This window comes from Meleagris gallopavo, chromosome 1 (assembly GCF_905368555.1).
Source record: "Meleagris gallopavo chromosome 1, MGAL_WU_HG_1.1, whole genome shotgun sequence".
In the NCBI taxonomy this organism is placed as follows: domain Eukaryota; kingdom Metazoa; phylum Chordata; class Aves; order Galliformes; family Phasianidae; genus Meleagris; species Meleagris gallopavo.
Window position 1 is genome coordinate 183,357,296 of NC_139404.1, and position 20,218 is coordinate 183,377,513.

Here is a 20,218-nt window from a genome sequence, read left to right on the forward strand (position 1 = left end):
TTAAACTGAGACTGGGGAGGTTTAAGTTAGATATTAGGAGGAAGTTTTTCACAAAGATGGTGGTGACACACTGGAACAGGTTGCCCAAGGACGTTATGGATGCCCCATCTCTGGAGACATTCAAGGCCAGGCTGGATGTGGCTCTGGGCAGCCTGCTCTGGTGGTTGGTGACCCTGCACATAGCAGGGGGCTGAAACGTGATGATCTTTGTGGTCCTTTTCAACCCAGGCCATTCTATGATTCTATGATTCTATGATTCTATGATCCTGGCCAGGCCAATTGACCAATGGACAATGAGAAGGAGAAGAAGTGACATAACAGTATAGATGCTGTTCAGAAATGCAGATCCTCAGAAATGGCACCCACTGGCTTCCTGGTAACCTTGAAGACTTTGCTCATCTCTGTGCTCTGCTGCTGAAAAGCCGTGCTTCCCATCCTCTTTGCATCCCACATCTGCCCAAGTCAACTCTTTCAAAATACCAACACTTAAAAATCCTTTTCCACTGCTTTGTTGGGTCACTCAGTTCTCAAATGATGCCAACTAATAGTACTGGGATGCTAAAAGGCATAATTGGGAAAGAAAAGAAAAGACGGTTACTGCAGTACAGGCAGAGGCTTTCCAACTGGTGACACAGCTATCAAACAGCAGCCTGCTGCTGGTGATGGAGCTGGGAAAAGGCTGAGATGATGCTTGCAGGTAGATCCCACTGTGGTCTTTGCACAGAGCCTAGGATCCTGCAACTCCTACAGTAAGAGCCTCCTTTGCTCAATGCAGCTGTCCTGAGCCCAGGCAAACTCTGAGCATTGTGTTCTGTCTCTCATGCACTTGAGTTTAGAGAACTAGATGCCTGTTATGTGAATGTTTATTGCCGAAGTTTTACATTTGAATAGGACATAGCTTTCTTTAGAAGTTAACGAGCACTCAGAATGAAATTGTATACAGTTTGCTTAAATCGACAACTTGCATGGCTTTGTAGATATTTAATGACCAGATACAGGGCAAATTTCATCCAGATATATATAACCTGCTGTCTATTTGCTTTTTTGTAACTAAGGAGTTTTGTTATATGTTTAACAGAAGTCTATGGATGTGGACTCACGCAATTCAAAGTACTTTGAGCTGATGGGGAAGAGGAAGTGTCTAATTGTGAGCTGGCACGTGATGACACAATAGGCATATAAACAGTGTTATGTCCTAGTTTTCCTATTGCTTCTCATGCCTGGGATTGGGTCCTGGCTGCTCGCTGCCAGAAAAATCACTCAAAATCCAAATAGAAAGTTAACTTCCTTGTCTTGTACTGTAAAATTTATTTGTGTAACAGGAATAATGTATAGACACCAGCATCCTATATCAGAAACGTGTTGTAAGCCTGGTAAACGCCTTAGCTTGGCTTCAGTATTTACTAGATCTGGCACCCTGTATACCCTTTGCATCCACATATTAACAGTTAATTACCTTGTCACATCATTAAAACCAGGCACATTTACATTCCGGAGAGGTGCTGTGGAGGTGAGTCAGAAAAAGATGAAAGAATGGCTGTTTTGTCCTTGCATCAGGAATATTTCTGGGAAGTTCCCCTCTGGCAGTGAGGTAATAGGATCAAGTCTGTCCCTTTGTTCAGGATCTTTTCAGCAGCAGGGTTGGACACTGGCTCCTCTGAGACTTTCTGTCCTTCTGAAGGCTAAAATTGGTGCATGACTGGGTTGTGAAGTTTTGTAATGTGGAGCAATATTTACAGGTCTGAAGGGCGAATATCTTGAGTACCATTTCGTGCATGAGTCCTGAAACATGACCAAAGAAATTGGAGCTTTCTTTTGAAGTACCTCAGGAACAATTGCAATAATTAATGTACTAAAACCTAGTCTCGTGCCACCTAATGATAATAAATTAACTAGAATACCTCAGTTAACCTCATGATGGACATAAGGTCAATGAAGAGAGATTTTGGATATACTAATCTGCATAGACTAGCCTTCAGTTCCTTCATATTACCCGTCATGAATTCAGAGATGAGCACTTGAATTAAATTACCTTCTACTAAGAGCTGGCTTGTACTCTCCACTGAGCAGAGGATGAGCTGCTGCTCGAGCAGATTAGCTCTCCAGTTCCCTCTGCTTCTTCCTGAGGGCAACACAGCTCTCACTCCTGAATGCTCATTTCTGGTCCATCTGCTATGGAAGTTTAGCGTCTGTGCTGCAACCCAGGCTGGGGGATTGATCCACCTGCTTCCTGGTGGACAGGCCCAGGTAGGACCAGGTAAGATTGCCCTCAGCTGGTACTGCCACCAAACCTGGATCTGTGCCTATAGCTATCCCAAGGGGACAAAGAGCATCTGTAGTAAAGCTGGAAACTAAGTTACACCCTCCCAAACTTCACACCACTCTTTTAACCAAGCCATCCTTCCCCTTCCTCTGTTTTTCCCCACTCCCCAGACATGAACACGTTAAATGCAAAAACCTCACACTGGCAAAGAACAGTTTCACTTGCACTTTTTACTTGTTTTCTGAATCGCAGCAGTAGTAAGCAGAAGGTAAGGCTCACTTCACAGATTTGGATAGTCACACGAGCTGTATTAGAATTAGTTGAATCTTTTGAGTTCGTACTGATAGATTGGGAATCTGAAAAACCATGTTATCTCTATGGCTTCCACCATTTCTGCTTTCAGTTCTGCTTGTGACTGTAGTGAGAAAGACTTTCTTGACAGTTATCCAGATACCACTATTGCAAAATACTTACCTGCATGCACCTCTGTGCAGACATTCTACTTGCACAACAGCTACTTTGGTACATTAGAATTTGCAGACAAACCTTGAGCCAAGGTGTGACATGCAAAAAGGGTTCCTGCTATGTCAGAACCAGATCACAGATACTTTTTTTTCCAGCATGTTTTTGAACCGAATCCTACATCTGCCACGTTGAGGATGTAGGGAGATTCCAAAGATGATTTTAGACTGGAAAAAACGATACTATGTTGGACAAAAAGCGACTTAAATTCAAAGATTGTAAACAGGCGCTATAATAGGAAGAAAGACCTTTAACATCCGAGACAGCCAGCGCGGCTTCACCAGGGGAAGCATGACCAATCTGGTGGCCTTCTATTGATGGAGTAACAGCATCAGTGGATAAGGGGAAGGCGACCAATGTCATTTACCTGGACTTGAGCAAGGCCTTTGACATGGTCCCCCACCACATCCTTATCTCCAAATTGGAGGGATGTGGATCTGATGGGTGGACTACTCGATGGATAAGAAACTGGTTGAAAGGCCGCAGACAGAGGGTAGTCATCAATGGCTCTATGATCAGGTGGAGGCTGGCAACGAGCAGCGTCCAGCAGGGGTCTGTCTTGGGACCAGTGCTCATTGACATCTTTGTCAATGACATTGATGATGGAATCGAGTGCACCCTCAGCAAGCTGAGTGGTGCAGCTGACACGGTTGAACGAAGGGATGCCATTCAGAGGGACCTTGAGAGGCTAGAAAGGTGGGCCTGGGTGAACCTGATGAGGTTCAACATGGCAAAGTGCAGAGTTTTGCACTTGGGCCAGAGGAATTCCAGGCATCCATACAGACTGGAAGGAGTGGTCCTTGAGAGCAGCCCTGTGGAGAGGGACCAGGGGGTCTTGATAGATGAATAACTTAACATGAGCCAGCAGGGTGCCCTTGCAGCTCGGAAAGCAAATGGTATCCTGGGCTCCATCATAAGACGGGTGGCCAGCAGGGACAGGGAGGTGGTTGCCCCTCTCTACTCTGCTCTTGTGAGGCCCCATCTGCAGTACTGTGTCCAGGTCTGGAGCCTCCAGTACAAGAAAGACAGGGAGCTGTTGGAGAGGGTCCAGAAGAGGGCCACAAAGATGATCAGGGGGCTGGAGCACCTCCCCTATGAAGACAGGTTGAGGGAGCTGGGCTTGTTCAGTCTGGAGAAAAGAAGGCTGCGGGGTGACCTCATTGCAGCCTTCCAGTACCTAAAGGGAGCCTACAAACAGGAGGGAAATCAACTCTTTGAAAGGGTAGATAACTGCAGGACAAGGGGGAATGGTTTTAAGTTGAGGGAGGGAAGATTGAGTTTGGATGTCAGGGGGAAGTTCTTTACAGAGAGAGTGGTGAGGTGCTGGAACAGGCTACCCAAAGAGGCTGTGGATGCCCCGTCCCTTGAGGTGTTCAAGGCCAGTTTGGATGGGGCCCTGGGCAGCCTGGTCTAGTACTGAATGTGGAGGTTGGTGGCCCTGCCTGTGGCAGGGGGGTTGGAGATTCATGATCCTTGAGGTCCCTTTCAATCCTGGCTATTCTGTGATTCTGTGTAACACCGCATGAAAGGAGGTACTAGTTTGAAAAGATTATAATAAATTGCCAAATAGCCTGGGCAAATGAAACACATTCAGCCTCAAAAACCATTAAAGAGCAACTAAAAAAAAAGAAGTTTTGATCCTAATTAAGAGAAGCTTCTTATGTATGGTAACTCATGTAACATCTGCACTGTTAAAACAAGGCTAATACCTCGACAGAACTTCAAGGCACACTATTTATGAGTTTTTATAGTGATGCCCATTGTAGCACCTAACAAACATGAAAGGGCTTAACTTTACGTCATCACTGTGGGGCAGAGCGTGTTTATTAACCCTATTAAACAAATGAGGAAAGAGGAAGGTTAGGTAACTTCCAGGCACTCGTGAGGGACTGCAGCTGTGTCTTCTGGCTCCCAGTCCAGCACTGGGATCAGCAGCCCTCCTGCCTTCCCAGTCTGCATGAAGACAATGGAGATGGGGTTCTTGTTGGACTTTCCCTCTTCACAGGAACAATGTTTGCATTGTGAAACCCTTTCATACTCACCTTTGCTGCCAGCTTGTAGGAACACCATCACCAAGGAGTCTTGTCTCTCCCCTGAGCAGCTCTGCTGCCTGCCCGCTCTCCTCCATCTACTCCATGGGCACCATGGGCATCATTTCCATCTCACCTCATGGCATTGACCTACTTACTCTAGAGAGAAACAGGCTCTTTTGTTTTCCTCCTATGAGATCATTGCCCCATTTTCTCTCTGGATAAATATATGAATTGTGGTGAGAAACCTCAGCACTGGAAAACGAACCCAGACTATTTAATGCTGATAGCACAGAGAACAGTACTGAGCACTGTGGGGGGAAAAAAATAAAGAAGTGATGCCACTGTGTCTACACAAGTAGCTTCCAAATTATTCCTTGTTGTAGACTCACCTCTGTCAGAAAAAGCCATCCCCAAGAGTGGTGTAGATCCCCAAATTCCCAGCAGGCTTTCTCTACATTCTTTGGAGTCTGCTGATTGAATGTGAGGGTGATTTGTGTGGTGGAGTAGCTAACAGAAGTTACCTGCTGTCCTGACATCTCCTTCCATCCAGTCCCTCCATCTGAAAATAGCAAGTGGGGAAAATGTCATGACCCTGTGAAGGTCTGGATGACTGCCCACAGTGAGATAATTTATGGGACCTGCATGTGACTGCCAGCACTTGTAAAATCTTTCAATTGTTTCTATGAGGCTTTGCAATAAAGACCAGCCCTGTTGCTCTCCACTGACTCTGGTTCTTTCTATTTAAAGAAGCCTACACTACAGCTGGCGTGCCAATGACACAGAGTGAAAACCTTTCAGGCCTGGCATTAAAAAAGAGAAGGCACAGTATGTGGAAAGAAAAAACAATCCTTTCCCTTCCACCAACCAAATTATTCTTCTGAGTAACCCAACTGCATTTGAGCGATCACCTTGAAGATTTTGCTGTGGTCTTCCAAAACATCATTTGCCTTTGTTTTGACATCAAAAGCTAATATTAAATCTTACATAGTTTCCTTCTGAAGGTTTCTTCTCTGCCTAGCTCTTACTCAGTCTCACCTTTCCACTGCCAGGGATGATGTGGTACAAGAAAGACATGCAGGAGGCAAGATGAATACGGGTTAAGACCCTGGTGTTGAGTCAGAGCTCCTGTCATCCTTGCAAGTAAGGGCTTGTACACATCATGGAAGGGATGCAGCCTGGTAAGCTCTCACCATGTACACACGACTGAGTAAATTTGCCAGCTCATTTGCAGATCCTTCTCTGGAAGGGTTGCGAAGTGAAAGACAAGTGTGCCTTTGCAACTGTGGCTGCCTCAGGCTGCTGGAGTGCTTCTGCACTGGACTCCACTTCTGTTTCTGAAAATGGGAATAACTCGGAGTCACCTCAGCTCTGCCTACTCCTGCTGATGCTGACATGGTGCAGGTGGAGGTCCCTCCTCTCCCCATCCAGGTTAGTGGTTCACATGGGCATCTTCATGAATCACAGTGCTGAAGAAGCCTCCTCCAGCTCCTGCAGGTCCTAGGGCAGATCACACGTGTCCACAGGCTGTATGCTTTGGAAATAAAAAGTAGACATCAAAACCCAAATTTGAGTGCTTGAGAAAACAGTCTCAGCCTCAGAAGTGCTGAGCAACCTTCCCCAGTGGAGGAGACCTGGTTTTAGCTGACTAATTGTAAGCATTCAGTTAGCCTTCACTTCTCTGTGTGCTCATCTCCAAAGTCGGGATCATTATATCTGACTCCCTCTCCAGGTATTTGGAAGCTAATTTAGTTAATGCTTATTAAGCACTTTAAGGTCTTCAGATGAAAGGAGCCGCAGATAGGCAAAGCACTGCTACTACTATTAATTATTTCTATTGTGCAAGTAGACATGAAAGCAGCAAAGGTGGTGATTACTTGCTTCCTTTACAAGTGGCAAGACACAGAGCAAATACGCAGACAGAGACCCTCCCTTCCCTGCAGCGCTCCTAATCTCAGCAGCCAGATAAACCAGACAAAGGGCAGGGAAAGGAGCATCAGCCCAGGGAAAGGTGGTGCATGCAGTGACTTATTACTGCACACGTATTTTTGGCAACAGCTGCTTTTAAAATGTGCCCTGTTAGCCAAAAAAGGACGATATTGCCTTTCTAGGGTACTAAAAGTCATAAGTCAGGCTCTCAAGAAGATTTTCTATTTTCTTTCAAGAGATAGTAAATCTACTTCTTTCTTTGGTATCTAACTTTTGAGCAGATCAGATTTTCAGGATTTTCTCTGCAGCCAGGAAAAGTGAAAACGTTTCACAAAGAAATGCTGACATTTTCAATATGCAAGTTTCAGTTTGAAAGCATCAGGCACATTAACAGCACTACCAGTTCACTGCCAGCTGGCTGCTGTGCAGGAAGGACGTGTGTGGGTGCTAGATGGTAGCTTGTCCTCCCTCCCACATGCCCAGTGAGTCCATCACCTGTCTTGGATGGACAGGGAGACTGTGACAATTTGCTTTCTATAGTGATGAGACTCTGCAGTGATTTATTCATTTATCTAATGCCTAATACAGGCAGACATATGGAGGAAAGCAGAGCAATACCAAATACCTCAGCCAGATGTTGAAATCCCTCGTGTGGCTGCAAAAGGACTCAGTGGGAAGCAGAGCCAGTGGTGCAGTGGGATGGGGATGCCGGGGTGGGGTGTGCTGATGGAAACCATCACAGCTTTCCTTCAGAGCAAGAGGATCATGGAGGTGAAGCTTGGGCAGGGGGGCACCAGTTGGCACCTGCCTGCTTCTCCTCCTGCAGGGATGGCTTCAATCCATCTGTGGAAGGAGGTTGTAGCTGGATCCACAATATCCTGGGGGAATCTAGCATCCTCTGAACTGGTTAAATGGCATCAAGCCTCCTTTGGCTGCTGTATGAACCCAAGTGGTTTTCCTGTTTACTTTATCCCAAGTAAAGGCACCCAGTTCATTTGATACCAGTCGGTGAACATGTCTGGGACAACATCAGATTCATTTTTTGGTGAGCTAACTGTGTGAGGAAGATGCCTGAAGCTAGCACCAGATATGTGCTGTTACAACAGTTCTTAAAAGAATCCCAGCCTCCTTCATAACCAATGCTTATAAGGAAGTGGCAGCAATGTTTCTGGAAGTCATAGGTAGATGTATCCTTATCTCGTAACAGCCATATACCATAATGATGCAAGCATCATAAGGAGATGAAAATAGCTTTAAAAAGCTGAACCAGCTGTCCACCATGCACTATTTCAACTTTCCTGCATTACATCCTTTGGCTTGCACTACTCTCTGTCCCATGAACACTGACGATGAATTTCTTGGCCAGATAAGATACAGCTACAAAACCTGGGGGAGAACAGGGTGAGATGTGACTCCTGGAGAAAGACCTCCAGGATTTCATTTTTTAAATGTGTGTGGGTTCATCTTTCTGAGCTCTTTTACGACCCTGTCTCCACCCAATACCCTCCCACTCTGGATTCTTTCCCAGCCTCTGCAGACCTGCCATCATGGCAGAGTTAAATCGCATCCTGCCCTTAGGTCAACTTTGGCCCACGTCCTAAAAAAAAGAGCCAAGAAATAAAATGAGTGTATGCCAGACTCATTGTTCATCTTTTTTAAGTCTTCTTCATGCTGGCTGTGGTATAGCAGTAGGGCTGAGCCATGGAGTGGGGACCAAAACCCATGGCAGCACAGAACCACCTCTATGGACATGACATGGTGATGGGCACAAAGGGCAGTGCAGCTGCTTCTGAGCCACACTACTGTGCTGCTGTCTTGTCTTCTCTCTCTGATATATCACAGTCCTTCCCAAAACCACACAGCCACAGAATCTCTGGAGTCACTTGGTCCAAGACCCTCCTACAGCAGGGCCACCTGGAGAAGACTGCTCAGAACCATATCCAGCCGTCTTTAGGGATGGAGATGATATACCTCTAAGGATGAGGAGATGTGTGAATACACAGAGACAGGCAGGCCACTCATTTTCAGAAGAGACCTATAATTATACCTACTTTCAGTACCAAATTTTAGACAACAAAAAAGGTGCCTACAGTCTACCTTCTACCTTCACCCTCTAGAAAACTCCTTAAACTGCCTTCCAGTTGTAGTGATAGAAACAGCAAAGTCTAATTGGCTTGAAGATGGAGATTGCTTCATTTCTCTGAAAGTTCTGTGATGCAGTTGTCTGTGCAAGCATAGAATCACTTTCAGAAACCAAACACTTTGGAAAGTATTGCCCTAATTGACTTGGGCCGTTCTGTTGAAAGTGGCAAGTAAAGATGTAAAATATCCTTTTGACATTCTGTTGGCCCATACTAACAACTCCAGGGGCAAAGGAGATGCACTATACTCTCTTCAACCAGCTGGAAAAAAAAACAGACAGATCTTTGGACTTGAAGAGCTGATGCATTTCCAAAGGCTCACCCGGTTTTTCCCACATATATCTATTTCTCCAGTGCAGGCTGAAGTAAGCAGTAAGCAGATATGCTGGCAAGCACTAATTCTGCCTAGAAACCTGGCCTTGTTTACATGTTTGAAACATCACATCACAGTTACACCAGCACAATCAGGATTGATTTTTTTTTTTTTTTTGGCATCAAACCAGATGGGAACACTGGAAGGCAGGACAGTCCCCTCAGAATAACAAGACACCAAGTGATCACTCTCAGCCTACAGGCTGATGCTCTCCTCTCTCTGCTTCAGCTGCTGTCACAGGTGCCTCAGCTTCAAACTAGGTTTTCAATTTCCCCAGTCAAGTCAAAGGTTTCTCTGTTTGACCAGAAATATCAACCTGAGCTACAGACATCTTCCTTCCTGATAGTGTCAAACAGTTTTCAAGCACAATCAGCAATTTTAAACAAAACACAGATTTCATAGAATCATAGAACGAATTGGGTCAGAAGGGACCCCAAGGATCACCAAGTTCTAATTCCCCTGGCACATGCAGGTACTGGATCAGATCGTTCAGGGCCCCATCCAACCTGGCTGTGAACACCTCCAGGGATGGAGCATTCACAGCCTCTCTGGGCAGCCCGTTCAGCATCTCACCAATCTCTCAGTAAAAAACTTCCCCCTGACATCAAATCTAAATCTTCTCTCATTTAGTTTAAAATCATTCCCCCTTTGTCTATCACTATCCATGTAAAAAGTTGACTTTCCTCATGTTCATAAACTTCCTTTAAATACTGGAAGGCTGCAGTGAGGTCTCCATCAGCCTGTCTTTGTAGGGGAGGTGCTCCAGTCCTTTGATCATCTTCATGGCCCTCCTCTGGACCCTTTCCAACAGCTCCACATCTTTTCTGTGTTGGATGCCCCAGACCTGGCCACAGTACTCCAGCTGGGGCCTCATGAGGGCAGAGCAGAGGGACACATTCACTTCCCTCGCCCTGCTGGCCACCCATCTTCTGATGGAACCCAGTTTCTGTAACATATTCCCAATGTTTACTCCTCATTATTTATGGCTCTCAGGGAGAAAGATCAAGTTAGGAAGAGAGAAGAGGAATCAGCATAAGAAGTACCACTTCTCTCATTTAACAGGTAACCAGGGGTATTTCCAATGGATCCTGTTTTTAGCTCCTAATTTACCTTCACTGAGCACAGTCTGGGACAAACCACAGTGAGAAAACACGGGGGTGAGAAATGCCCCTCAGCCAAAACCAGAAAGTAGTGTTGCATGAAACCAGCAAAATGAAAGCACAAACCTCTAATTATTTTAATATTGGAGAACGACGTTGTTGCTCGATGTGAGGTGCACAAACAACCCCTGGCCACAGGTCATGGTTCACTGGCATTTCAGAAAACAGGGACACTGGCACCATGCTTTCCCTGGACAAAACAGCTGGGTAACAAAATAGAATGAGCTTTAGGATAAAACCAACAAGCATATATCTGCACAAGAGGTGGGTAATTGCTTTGCTGGGCGGTCTTTGCCAGATGTCATTTGAGTACTGTTCCAACACAGCATACAGGAGATCTTATGCAGGGCATCGGCTGTGCAAACCTAGGGTGCTCTGGGCACAGAGACTGCTAACCACAGGGCTCGTTCCCATAAGACTGTCTCCTAGTGGTGATATGAGTGTCCCTAGAGGCAATGATGTGCCAGAGGGTGAAAACCTGTGCTCCTGATACTCCTGGATACAGGCAGGCCTGTTAGCTGGGTGCCTGCTCCAGAACAGTAGGGCCAGCTGGGGCTCAATGCCCGGCCCACAGACCTGCTCAGGGCAAGCTCACCTCTCCTGGCAGCATTTTGACTGAGCACAGTGGTTTCTTCCTTAAGAAAACCTCCTTTTCCTTCAAAGTGTCGTGGGAAGCAACGACGACAGATTGTGCTCTGGTTCCAGAGAGGAATACATTGAACTGAGTGGAGCATTGCTGTGCACCTGGGATAACTCTCTGACTTCACCTGGAACTTATACTCAAATAAATGGCAGCAGAACTGCCTGGCTCCTTTTTACACAGAGTATGAACAACAAAAAAGCATTTTCTGATTAGTGCTGCAGCCGCACTCCAAGTGGGACACATCTATTAATAGAGTAAGTGGGCAGTCAGATATGCCCTTCAGAAACGCATGTGGCCGCAGATCTTCAGTTTCTAACTCACACGTTGCACCACCCAGGGAAATTGTAATGCTGGATCTGTTCTCATGCCTAGCTTGGTGAACAGGAGCATTTGCATATTTACATCTCTTCTCTACACGTGCTATAAAATGAAACTGGAAAATTAACTTAAGAGTTTTTGGCACAGTAAGTCAATATAATCAGAAGGCATTGATCAGTGGAACACAGAATGCTTTCATTGCCTTCAAAGTCGATACTGCAGAGGGAAAAATAGATGTACACAATTGTAAACACTCAGCCACAAAACACTTCACAGACAGCATTCAGTTCTTATGAATATTTTACGGGTTTTGGTGTTTTGGTTTGTGTTTTGTTAGTTTGTTTTTCCACTTCTCTAGTCTGTCACTTCAGAGAAGTTGAACACTTAAAAAAAAAACAGACAAGAGCCAAACTAAGCTCTCTGATGCTAATACAATCTTCACTTTGGTGACTGAAAACATAGGATTAAATATCCTGTGCTCTGCCTCATTCTGTGCTGTTCTTCTTTTTTCAGTGGAAAAGTCTTCAGTAGGCATAAAATGGGCCTGCTCCTATATTTTTAATGCTTTTCCCTTTGAGGTCACAGGGAAAGAGCTAGATTTCTGCATTTTAAGCTAGACAGAGACTGTTCAATACTCATCAAAGACTGAATACAGATCTTAGTAATCTGCAATTCTGAACTGCAAATCTAAACACATTCCCAAAGCAGTAAGGCAGAACTGTGTTTAATACAGCTATAATAATATACAGTATATTAATTTTTCAGTAATGGCTTGAAGCCCTTGTCATTGCCTGAGCACTTGAGCACAAAGTGCTGCACAAACACCGATGACAACACTGAATTTGTCCCAGACAGTTCCAAATCTCTGCAGCAGTACAAAAGACAACAGCTTTCTGTAGCTAATGGAAAAGCACAGTATAATAATTGTTCTGCTCATTATGCTTGTTCGAAAAACTATTAGGTGTTCTGTGGCAAATGGCACTGAGAAATATCTGAGATTAAGAGACAGTTTATCAAACTGACAGGTATCAAATCATCTAGATACTAAATGATGTCATAGATAAAGATAGGCTGTGGAAAATGAAGGGAAGAAATTTCCAGAGGTCAGCAAAGGAACACAGACAGGACACAGTTTCTATGAGAAAGTGCAGGGGTGAACCTTGCACACCATCCCAGAGGTCTATGAACTGTGCAAAATAAGAGAAAAACAGAATCCGAGTCACAGATTCTGACCCCAAATGAGATCTTTAGCTAGGTGAGAATAGGAAAGACAGGATCTTAGAGATATTATAAGAGTCTACTCTAAAACTCCAAGCAACCAGGATATGAGACTTAAGAGGAGGTTCACCTTAAGTATCATTACAAACTTTCCTTATTTGCTTCTTAACTCATTACAGAAGCTGGCAGTCTTCTCCAGCTAGCCCACCTGGCAGTGTAAACTGCTGACGGTGTTTAAGTTGTTCTAAATTGAAGTCTTTAAATGACATTAGACCTTTTGTTTTTGCCCTGTCAAAGTCTACCTAAGACTTACTTGCAAATTTTAATTTAATAAAATTTAATAAAAATCTGAATTTTGGGGCATGGACTCAATAGTTCAGCTCAGTTACCATCTCTTTTGCAATTTACACTATAAATAATTTTATTTGCCTGAGATTACTCTAGAGATTTTTCAAGATTTTCAATACAGTTGAGTAAGGATGATTACAGCTTTTCTTGCACCCTCTGCTGCTAGTGGTATTAAGTATGCAGCCCAGGATCTTATGTCCCAGGCTTTGCCCTGTGCTTTTGTAGCCATGCTGCCACACTGGCTGTCCTCATAGATGAGATTCATCTAACTGCAAGATCCCAACATCTGTATTTCATGTATTTCACAGAATCACAGAATTGCAGAGGTTGGAAGGGACCTCAAGAGATCAATGTGTCCAACCCCCTGCTAAAACAGGTTCCCTACAATTGGTCACACAGGTAGCCGTCCAGATGGTTCTTGAATATGTCCACAGAAGGAGATTCCACAACCTCTCTGGGAAACCTGTCCCAGTACTCAATCATCCGTACTGTAAAAACGTTCTTCTGCATGTTTGTTCAAAACTTCCTATGTTCAAGTTTTAGGCCATTACTCCTTGTCCTATCGCTACACACCGCCAAGAAGAGCCTGGCCTCATCTATTTGCCTCCCACCTCCTTTCAGATATTTGTAAACATTCATCAGCTCCCCTCTCAGTCTTCTTTTCCCCAGTCTGAACAAACCCAGGTTACTCAGCATTTCCTCACATGGGAGATGCTCCAGGCCCTCATCTTTGTAGCTCTGTGTGGACCCCTTCCAGGAGATCCCTGTCTTTTTTGAACCGGGGAACCCAGAATAAGTATGTGAACAACCCTGCAGTAGTTTCTTAAAAAGGTTGAGTGACTTTTTTTTCCTCAAAAGAGTTTTTTCACCAGGAATAACATAGCCTAGGATGGTGTGGACCTTACAGACATCTAAAATCATGTGAGTTGGATTCCACCCAAAATGACCAAACTTTCACAGTGTGAAACTTTTTCCAAAGATGAGTACAGGCTACTAACAGAAGAAAAGTGGTGAGGTCGAGTGTGTGAATATTCACAAAAACTCAGTTTCTTCCCCGAAAAAGTATTATCTGCACAAAAGCTATCAACTCATCTTCCCTTTTGGGCTGAAAGCATAGTGTTTTGGAGTAAAGTCAATGCCAAATTTTAACAGATGAAAGCTTGTTGTGCAGAAGACAATTCTGCACCAATTGCTGGACATTACTGCACCATTTTCTTGTGCTTTGACCACATTTTCTGCAATGCAGAGCATGCTCCCTTTTGTGCTTTTTCACCTCTCCTCCCCTCTTCATATTCTCACAGCTGAAATGGTTGTGGTAGCACAGAGGGCTCCACGGATCCTAAATTTGTGTCCTGGGGCACCAAGGCATTGACCGCTGGAACACTGCCCTCAAATAATCAATTGGACAGGGTGGCACGCAAGAATTGCGCTGGCCAACCAGCAGCAAGTTGGGGTATTTCCTCACTCTCTGGAGAGGAAGCACTATTTGTTTAATAGAGGTCACCATCTGAAAACATTGCTGTGCTCTTTTGGGCTGCCACACTCCAGGAAAGAGGAGCTGGGAAGCTGGACGTCGGCTGTGGGAAGCTCTGGGGCCTGGAGGCCATTTTGGTTCTGGTAAGCACAGGTTTTTGCCTTCTTGCATTTGTGTTACAAAGAAAAGCCTTCTAAAACCCTGGCTAACAATTAGAAGCTCACTCTTGCTGCCTTGCCTAACAAAGCTGCAGACAAAGAGTGCTTTTGTTTGCTGAATTAATAAAGCATTTTGAACGCTTCTGGCAATCCAGAGTGTTTTCCTAAGCCATAATAACATGGCCATATCATCTGATGTGTGCAGGTAGAACAGCTGCATTGATTCTGGCAGCGGAGGCTCTCATTAGATCTGGTAATTGTGGCAATTCTCCTTTCAGCGGGAAGTGGTGTTGAGATAGGTCAGGGCTGGAACCCTCCCAGAATAAATCTGCACTCTTCCAGCCGAAGCGACGTTGTGCTCCTGTGCACCAGGTGAGAACCAGGCCCTGCGGCTACGTGTGAAAGATGCTCGCCAACAAGTCTCAGCTAAATGGGAGGAGGCAAGGCTGTGCCTGTGCTTGCTTGCTTCTCTCTGTGAGGGAGCAGATGAGGTTGGGCAAATGTATGGAAAAGCGAATGTGGGAACAAAGTGAGAAAGTGGGCAGGAAAAGGTCAGCATAAAAATGCATTGGATATTTGGATAAAATGTCCAGTATTTTTTCCATCCCCTCCCCGCTTCATCCTTCTTTTGCACATTGTCTGTTTGGTTAGATTTTTATCTTTTGAAGCCAGTTTTTTGTTTGTTTGTTTGTTTGTTTGTTTTAATCCAGATGCTTGCAAAATGCCTTGCCCAAATTTAAGCATTATATAAACAACAGGTAATGACCATAAACTAAGAAACACATCTGTTAAATGTTCCTTTCTGAAATAGTTTAATGCTGGATAACTCATTTTAAGGCTGGATTAAAACACATAATGTGATTATGAAGTACTCAGAAGATAATGCAGATAAGCAGAGTGCTCTTATTAAATTCATAGTCACAGAGATCAATTTTTTGCTGTAGAAATGCAAACTCAGAAGTCTCTGGCAATCTCAAAGACCTTGCAGCAATATCCTGCATCCCTCCAAATCAGAAGTCTGTCTTCATGCCTTACCTCATTTATTTCGCTGTCTTCATTCTGTCAATGAAGCTAGGTTCAGTACGCCTCTGGTTTTCTCAAATATGTTCCTGCTCTCTCCCATTTGAGCCTTTTGCTTGGGAACACAACCCAGACTGATTTATGTACTCCCAGCCTGCTTAATACCTTCCCAACATGAACTTTTGACACAGAACTTGCAGGATTAGCCAATGCACGTGACTAAATTGAGGCACTTTTCATAGTTTACTGCCTTGGCTATTATAAAAACTATTTGCACATAAAAAACAAGGCATACTTGTGTGCACGGGTGTGTGTGCATGAATAACACAGTGTACCAAAAGGATGGGTATCCAGATCACCTTCCTTCTTTTATAACTTGTTCATTGTAAAGCAAAGCCTTCTTTGTCAAAAGCCATTGACTTTCTCTGAGAACAGAAACTTACAGATTTAAATGTTGCGGTTTTATGCATTTGAAAGCCTTAAACTGTCATGAAGTGATGATAAGAACCATAGAATGGTTTGGTTTAGAAGGGACTTCAAAGATCATCTCCTCTAATCCCCTGTCAAGGGTAAGGACATCTCTCACTAGATCAGGCTGCCCAGAACCCCATGCAACCTGGTCTTGAACTCTTCCAGGGACGGGGCATGCACAGCTTTCTTGGGCAATCTGTTCCAATGCCTCACCACTCTCATTATGAAAAATTTCTTTCTAACATCCAATCTAAATCTACCCTCTTTCAAATTAAAACCATTGTCCCTACGAGCCCTGGTGAAAAGCCTTTCTCCATCTTTCTTATAAGCCCTTTTAAATACTGAAAGGTCACAGTATGGTCTTTCCAGATCATTCTTATCTCCAGGCTACACTTCCTGATCATGAAGAAGTTGTGATCAGTTTCCAGGAGTCTGAATCTCCCAGTCTTACTTGGAGAAATGTATATGGATCCAGTTTTGAACTGATCGGCCTTCTCTTTGGCTATAGATCGCAGCTTGGGTGTAGTAGGAACTGGAGTTGTTTGGTTTGGTGAAGGGGAATCTAATAGCAACCTACACCACTACTAGAGGGAGTGACAAGGGTGACGGAGTGGTAGGAGAGGATAAAATAAGGAGCAACAGCAGTGTTTCCAGCTTGTGAAGTTCATATAAGACATGAGGAAAGATGTTTTCACTCAGATGATGTGGCAGTCCTGCAACAAATCACCAAAAGTAGTGATCATAACTCCATGCTTGGGGCTTTTCAAGGCTCAGCCACACAAAGCTAGGGCCAATGCAGATACCTAGCGCCACCAGGGTGGCAGCCCTGGTTTCAGCAGGAGGTTGGGCTGGAGACCTGCAGAGATCTCTTCCAACCAAAGCCTTATCTGTGATGATTCTTTGCTTGCAAAAAATGATTCTTTGGGTTTAAAAGAAAAAATGTTGACCACTGTAAAATGTTAAGCTGCAGTTTTGCACATTAAGTCAGATCTCTGAAAATGAGGTGGAATGGCTCTCTGACCTACCCTTAGCATATAGCCACGGAACTAGATGTGCTTACAGTTTTTCTGCATACTTTATCATGCGTGCCAAGCAGCCCCATAACCAATAGTCTTATCTACTCTTATCTGTAGATTTAGCATGTCACAGGAAACAGCCATGTTTATCCACCTCTTACTGTCTCTATAGTTTTGACTGAAGTGCACCCATAAAATCATAGAATGGTTTGGGTTGGAAGGGACCCCAAGAATCATCAAGTTCCAACCCCCTGTCTGTGGCAGGGCCACTAACCTCCAGGTCTGGTACTAGACCAGGTCATCAGGTACTACACCATCTCATCTTCTACACAAGGCCTAAGTCCCACCAGAAAATCTGCCAGGTAGGGTATCCATTTGTGTGGCCACAGTGCTGTTCTCAATGTTCCCAATGGTCAGGCAATTGCCTGTTAACGACTGAAATATAACTCTCCATCCATTTCATACGAACATCTGTTTATTCCTGGTAATTTTAAATAAATCTAATTTAAACAATCCAGTTTGGAATAATTCCATTTTAAATAAAGGCTATGAAGAGAACAGGCTTTGTATGACAATACTGCGCATGTCAGTCTTAACTAGAACATTTTTTGATTCACAACTGATTCCTCTTTCACTAAGAAGGAAAACTGCTGAAATTCTGTGCCTCCAGTGCAGCAGTAATCCAAACCTTACTGCATCTTTCCCCAGCAGAGAGCCACCATGTGCACAGGGAAGTGTTCGAGGTGCATTGGGATCACCCTGTTCCCGCTGGCTGCGTGTGCTATGGTCTCCAACATCCTCCTGTTCTTCCCCAATGGACAAGTTCTGCAGCTCAGTGAGATAACCGATCTGGTCTGGTTTTTCCAAGGCATTCTGGGAGCTGGAATACTGGTAAGAGAGAAGAGTTTCTTCTGTTTGTTTTCTAGAACTTCTGCTAATGTAACAAAAATCATGTTAATTCCTTTTCAGAAGCATCCGAGTAGGTTAACTGGGAAGGTAGAGTGCAGAGATGAGAAAGTGCATTCAAGACTAAAAAAGTCCCAGTTTCTGAAATACAGTCTATTTCTGAAATAAACATCAGCTTCTCCAGATCATGAGTAAGACTGCCTTTCCACTGTGAACAACAGTGATGTGGGTGATCATGTCTTTGCAGTCGAAGCATAGATGAGGTCCTAAACTAGCCAGAGGTGGTGAGCTTTCACCTTGGATACAATCCTTCCTTATTCCTCTCACTGATTTTATTCTTACAGAACCTATCTAAAAATATTAAGGGCAAAACTGAAATGTGTTTTGATAGGTGTTCATTAGTGACCCAGCCACTACTGTGTGAATGTGGAGCTGAAAAGGACTTGAACCCCAAATGCCTCCCACACTCCTCCACACTCAGCTCCTCTTGGATTTGGTCTGGTTTGTGCGTGCTGTTTTGTGACCAGTTCTCCATTCCAAAACTCAGAAAAAAATTGAATATCCGTAACCAGAAGGGAACATATTTGAGAATAGTGATATTTCCAGTTCATTAGAAGCCCACTCTGTGCATGTTCTTTCAGTTATCCACTCAGATGCAGGCAAAAAGCTGAGCAAGTGACATGCATATGACAAGCAGTGGATGTCACACAGCCATATTACTCACACGGAGCTTGAACGTAAGCAATGAGTGTGTGGAAGGAAGCTTAAAGGAAGAACTACATGAGAGACTGATGGAAAATTGGTATCACTGCAAGCCCAGGAGTCATTGGCGTTCAATGAAAGGAAAGGCAAATGTCAAGCATGAAAGAATCACAAGCTCATTCAAAATATGCCTTCTTTTAAGGCTGCCACAGAGGCTTTCCTGTGGTCAGCAATGCATACTTTAAAAATGAGAACAGCAAAGGGAGAGGGAAGGAAGCATTTGCATTGGCCTTCACAACACAGACACCAGCAGTAGGAGTAATTATCAATCCACAAATATTGCCATTGAGTGTACATGTTTTCCAGAAGACAGTATGAGAAATGCCAACAGGTGGAGTAGGGAAAGATCATCGGCTCCATCTTTCAGGTGCTGGAAGCATGGAAAAATGGCATCTGGCTCCTGGGCCGTAGGAGAAGTAAAGCAGAGTGCAAGAATACACCATGAGTGGAGCCCAGGCAATATCCTGACTCCACAATAAGAAAGACTGGGCTGCATAGCTCTCTGCCATAAAAATATACTTGCCTCCAACTGGAAAATCAACCCACTGATGGATCTGATGGATACCCAGGTCTTCAGCACATTCCTCAGCTGAGCAGCCAGTCTCGCTCTTTCTTTCTCCTACTGTTGCTTCTCTAATGGGAATTTACATGACATGAAAACCTTTCCATTTACTTATTTCCGAAGTTTAGGTTATAAAGAAATGAAGATTCTCTCCACGTGCCATAGTAACATCCTTACTGATGGGAAGCCTGTGTGAAGCACTGGGAAATGCCTGTTTGAGTCATGGCTCACTTGCAGTCCTCATTTTACAGACAGCAGCCAAATCTAGCAAATTCTCATTCCTGGATCAAAAAGCAGGTGTTTATAATCAGATAGTGAAAAAAAAAAAAAAAAAAAAAAAAGCTGCCAGGCAGACCCTTCATGATGAGCCAGGCTAATAAATTAAAGTGCTTACAGCTTAGATGAGAAACCTCTGATGAAGAGAGAGTTCTGAAGGAAGGGGTACACTCATTCAATGGGATGAAGTGCTAACTTCCCCTAAAAGCCAGGTGGCAATGTACTGGGACTGCCTTGGGGACCACTTGTGTTTAAGAGTTGGCTATTTTCAGGATAAGGTCATTTAATCTCACTTTTCTACCCTTGCAAGACTCCATTGTGGTTGAAGAATCACTGTAGGTGCTGGAGGCTGTCCCTGAGGGGAGCATAAAATGTAATTAGGAGTAAATTCACCAGGAAATGTTTTGGGGCTACAAGCCTAAGGAGGTTTTGTAACACTGCCCTGCACAGTCTTAAATGGATATTCACACTATACACATAAATTCCCTGGACTTCATTCACTATGAACATTCGGCTCTTCATCTCCTACATGAGACAACATCTCATGCTGATTTTACATCTTTTCCATTTTTCTTTTTCTTTTTTTTTCTTTCCTCCTCCTTTCATTAACTTCACAGGGACCATTTCC

At 44.1% G+C, this 20,218-nt stretch overlaps 1 protein-coding gene and 1 long non-coding RNA gene across 6 annotated transcripts in view; one reads left to right on the forward strand and one right to left on the reverse strand.

Moving 5' to 3' along the window:
* Window positions 1–15,773, reverse strand: LOC146545821 (uncharacterized). 4 transcript variants are annotated; one of them, XR_014881126.1, is made up of 4 exons: window positions 15,613–15,773; window positions 5,854–6,349; window positions 5,208–5,377; window positions 1–1,782 (listed from the first exon to the last, which is right to left on the reverse strand). It is a non-coding gene; the product is annotated as an uncharacterized LOC146545821 (long non-coding RNA). The 4 variants fall into 4 exon arrangements; XR_014881127.1 differs by having other exon boundaries at window positions 1–4,974; XR_014881125.1 differs by having other exon boundaries at window positions 4,828–5,377.
* The window catches only part of LOC100546895 (transmembrane 4 L6 family member 1-like), a 16,758-nt gene continuing 10,954 nt past the window's right edge, over window positions 14,415–20,218 (forward strand). The window contains exons 1-2 of one of the 2 annotated variants that reach the window (XM_010706102.4): window positions 14,415–14,562; window positions 17,793–17,975. In XM_010706102.4, coding sequence (XP_010704404.2) covers window positions 17,805–17,975 — 171 coding nt within the window. In that variant the 5' untranslated portion in view covers window positions 14,415–14,562; window positions 17,793–17,804. The remainder of the gene's footprint in view (window positions 14,563–17,792; window positions 17,976–20,218) is intronic. The other variant, XM_085216375.1, reaches the window with a different exon arrangement.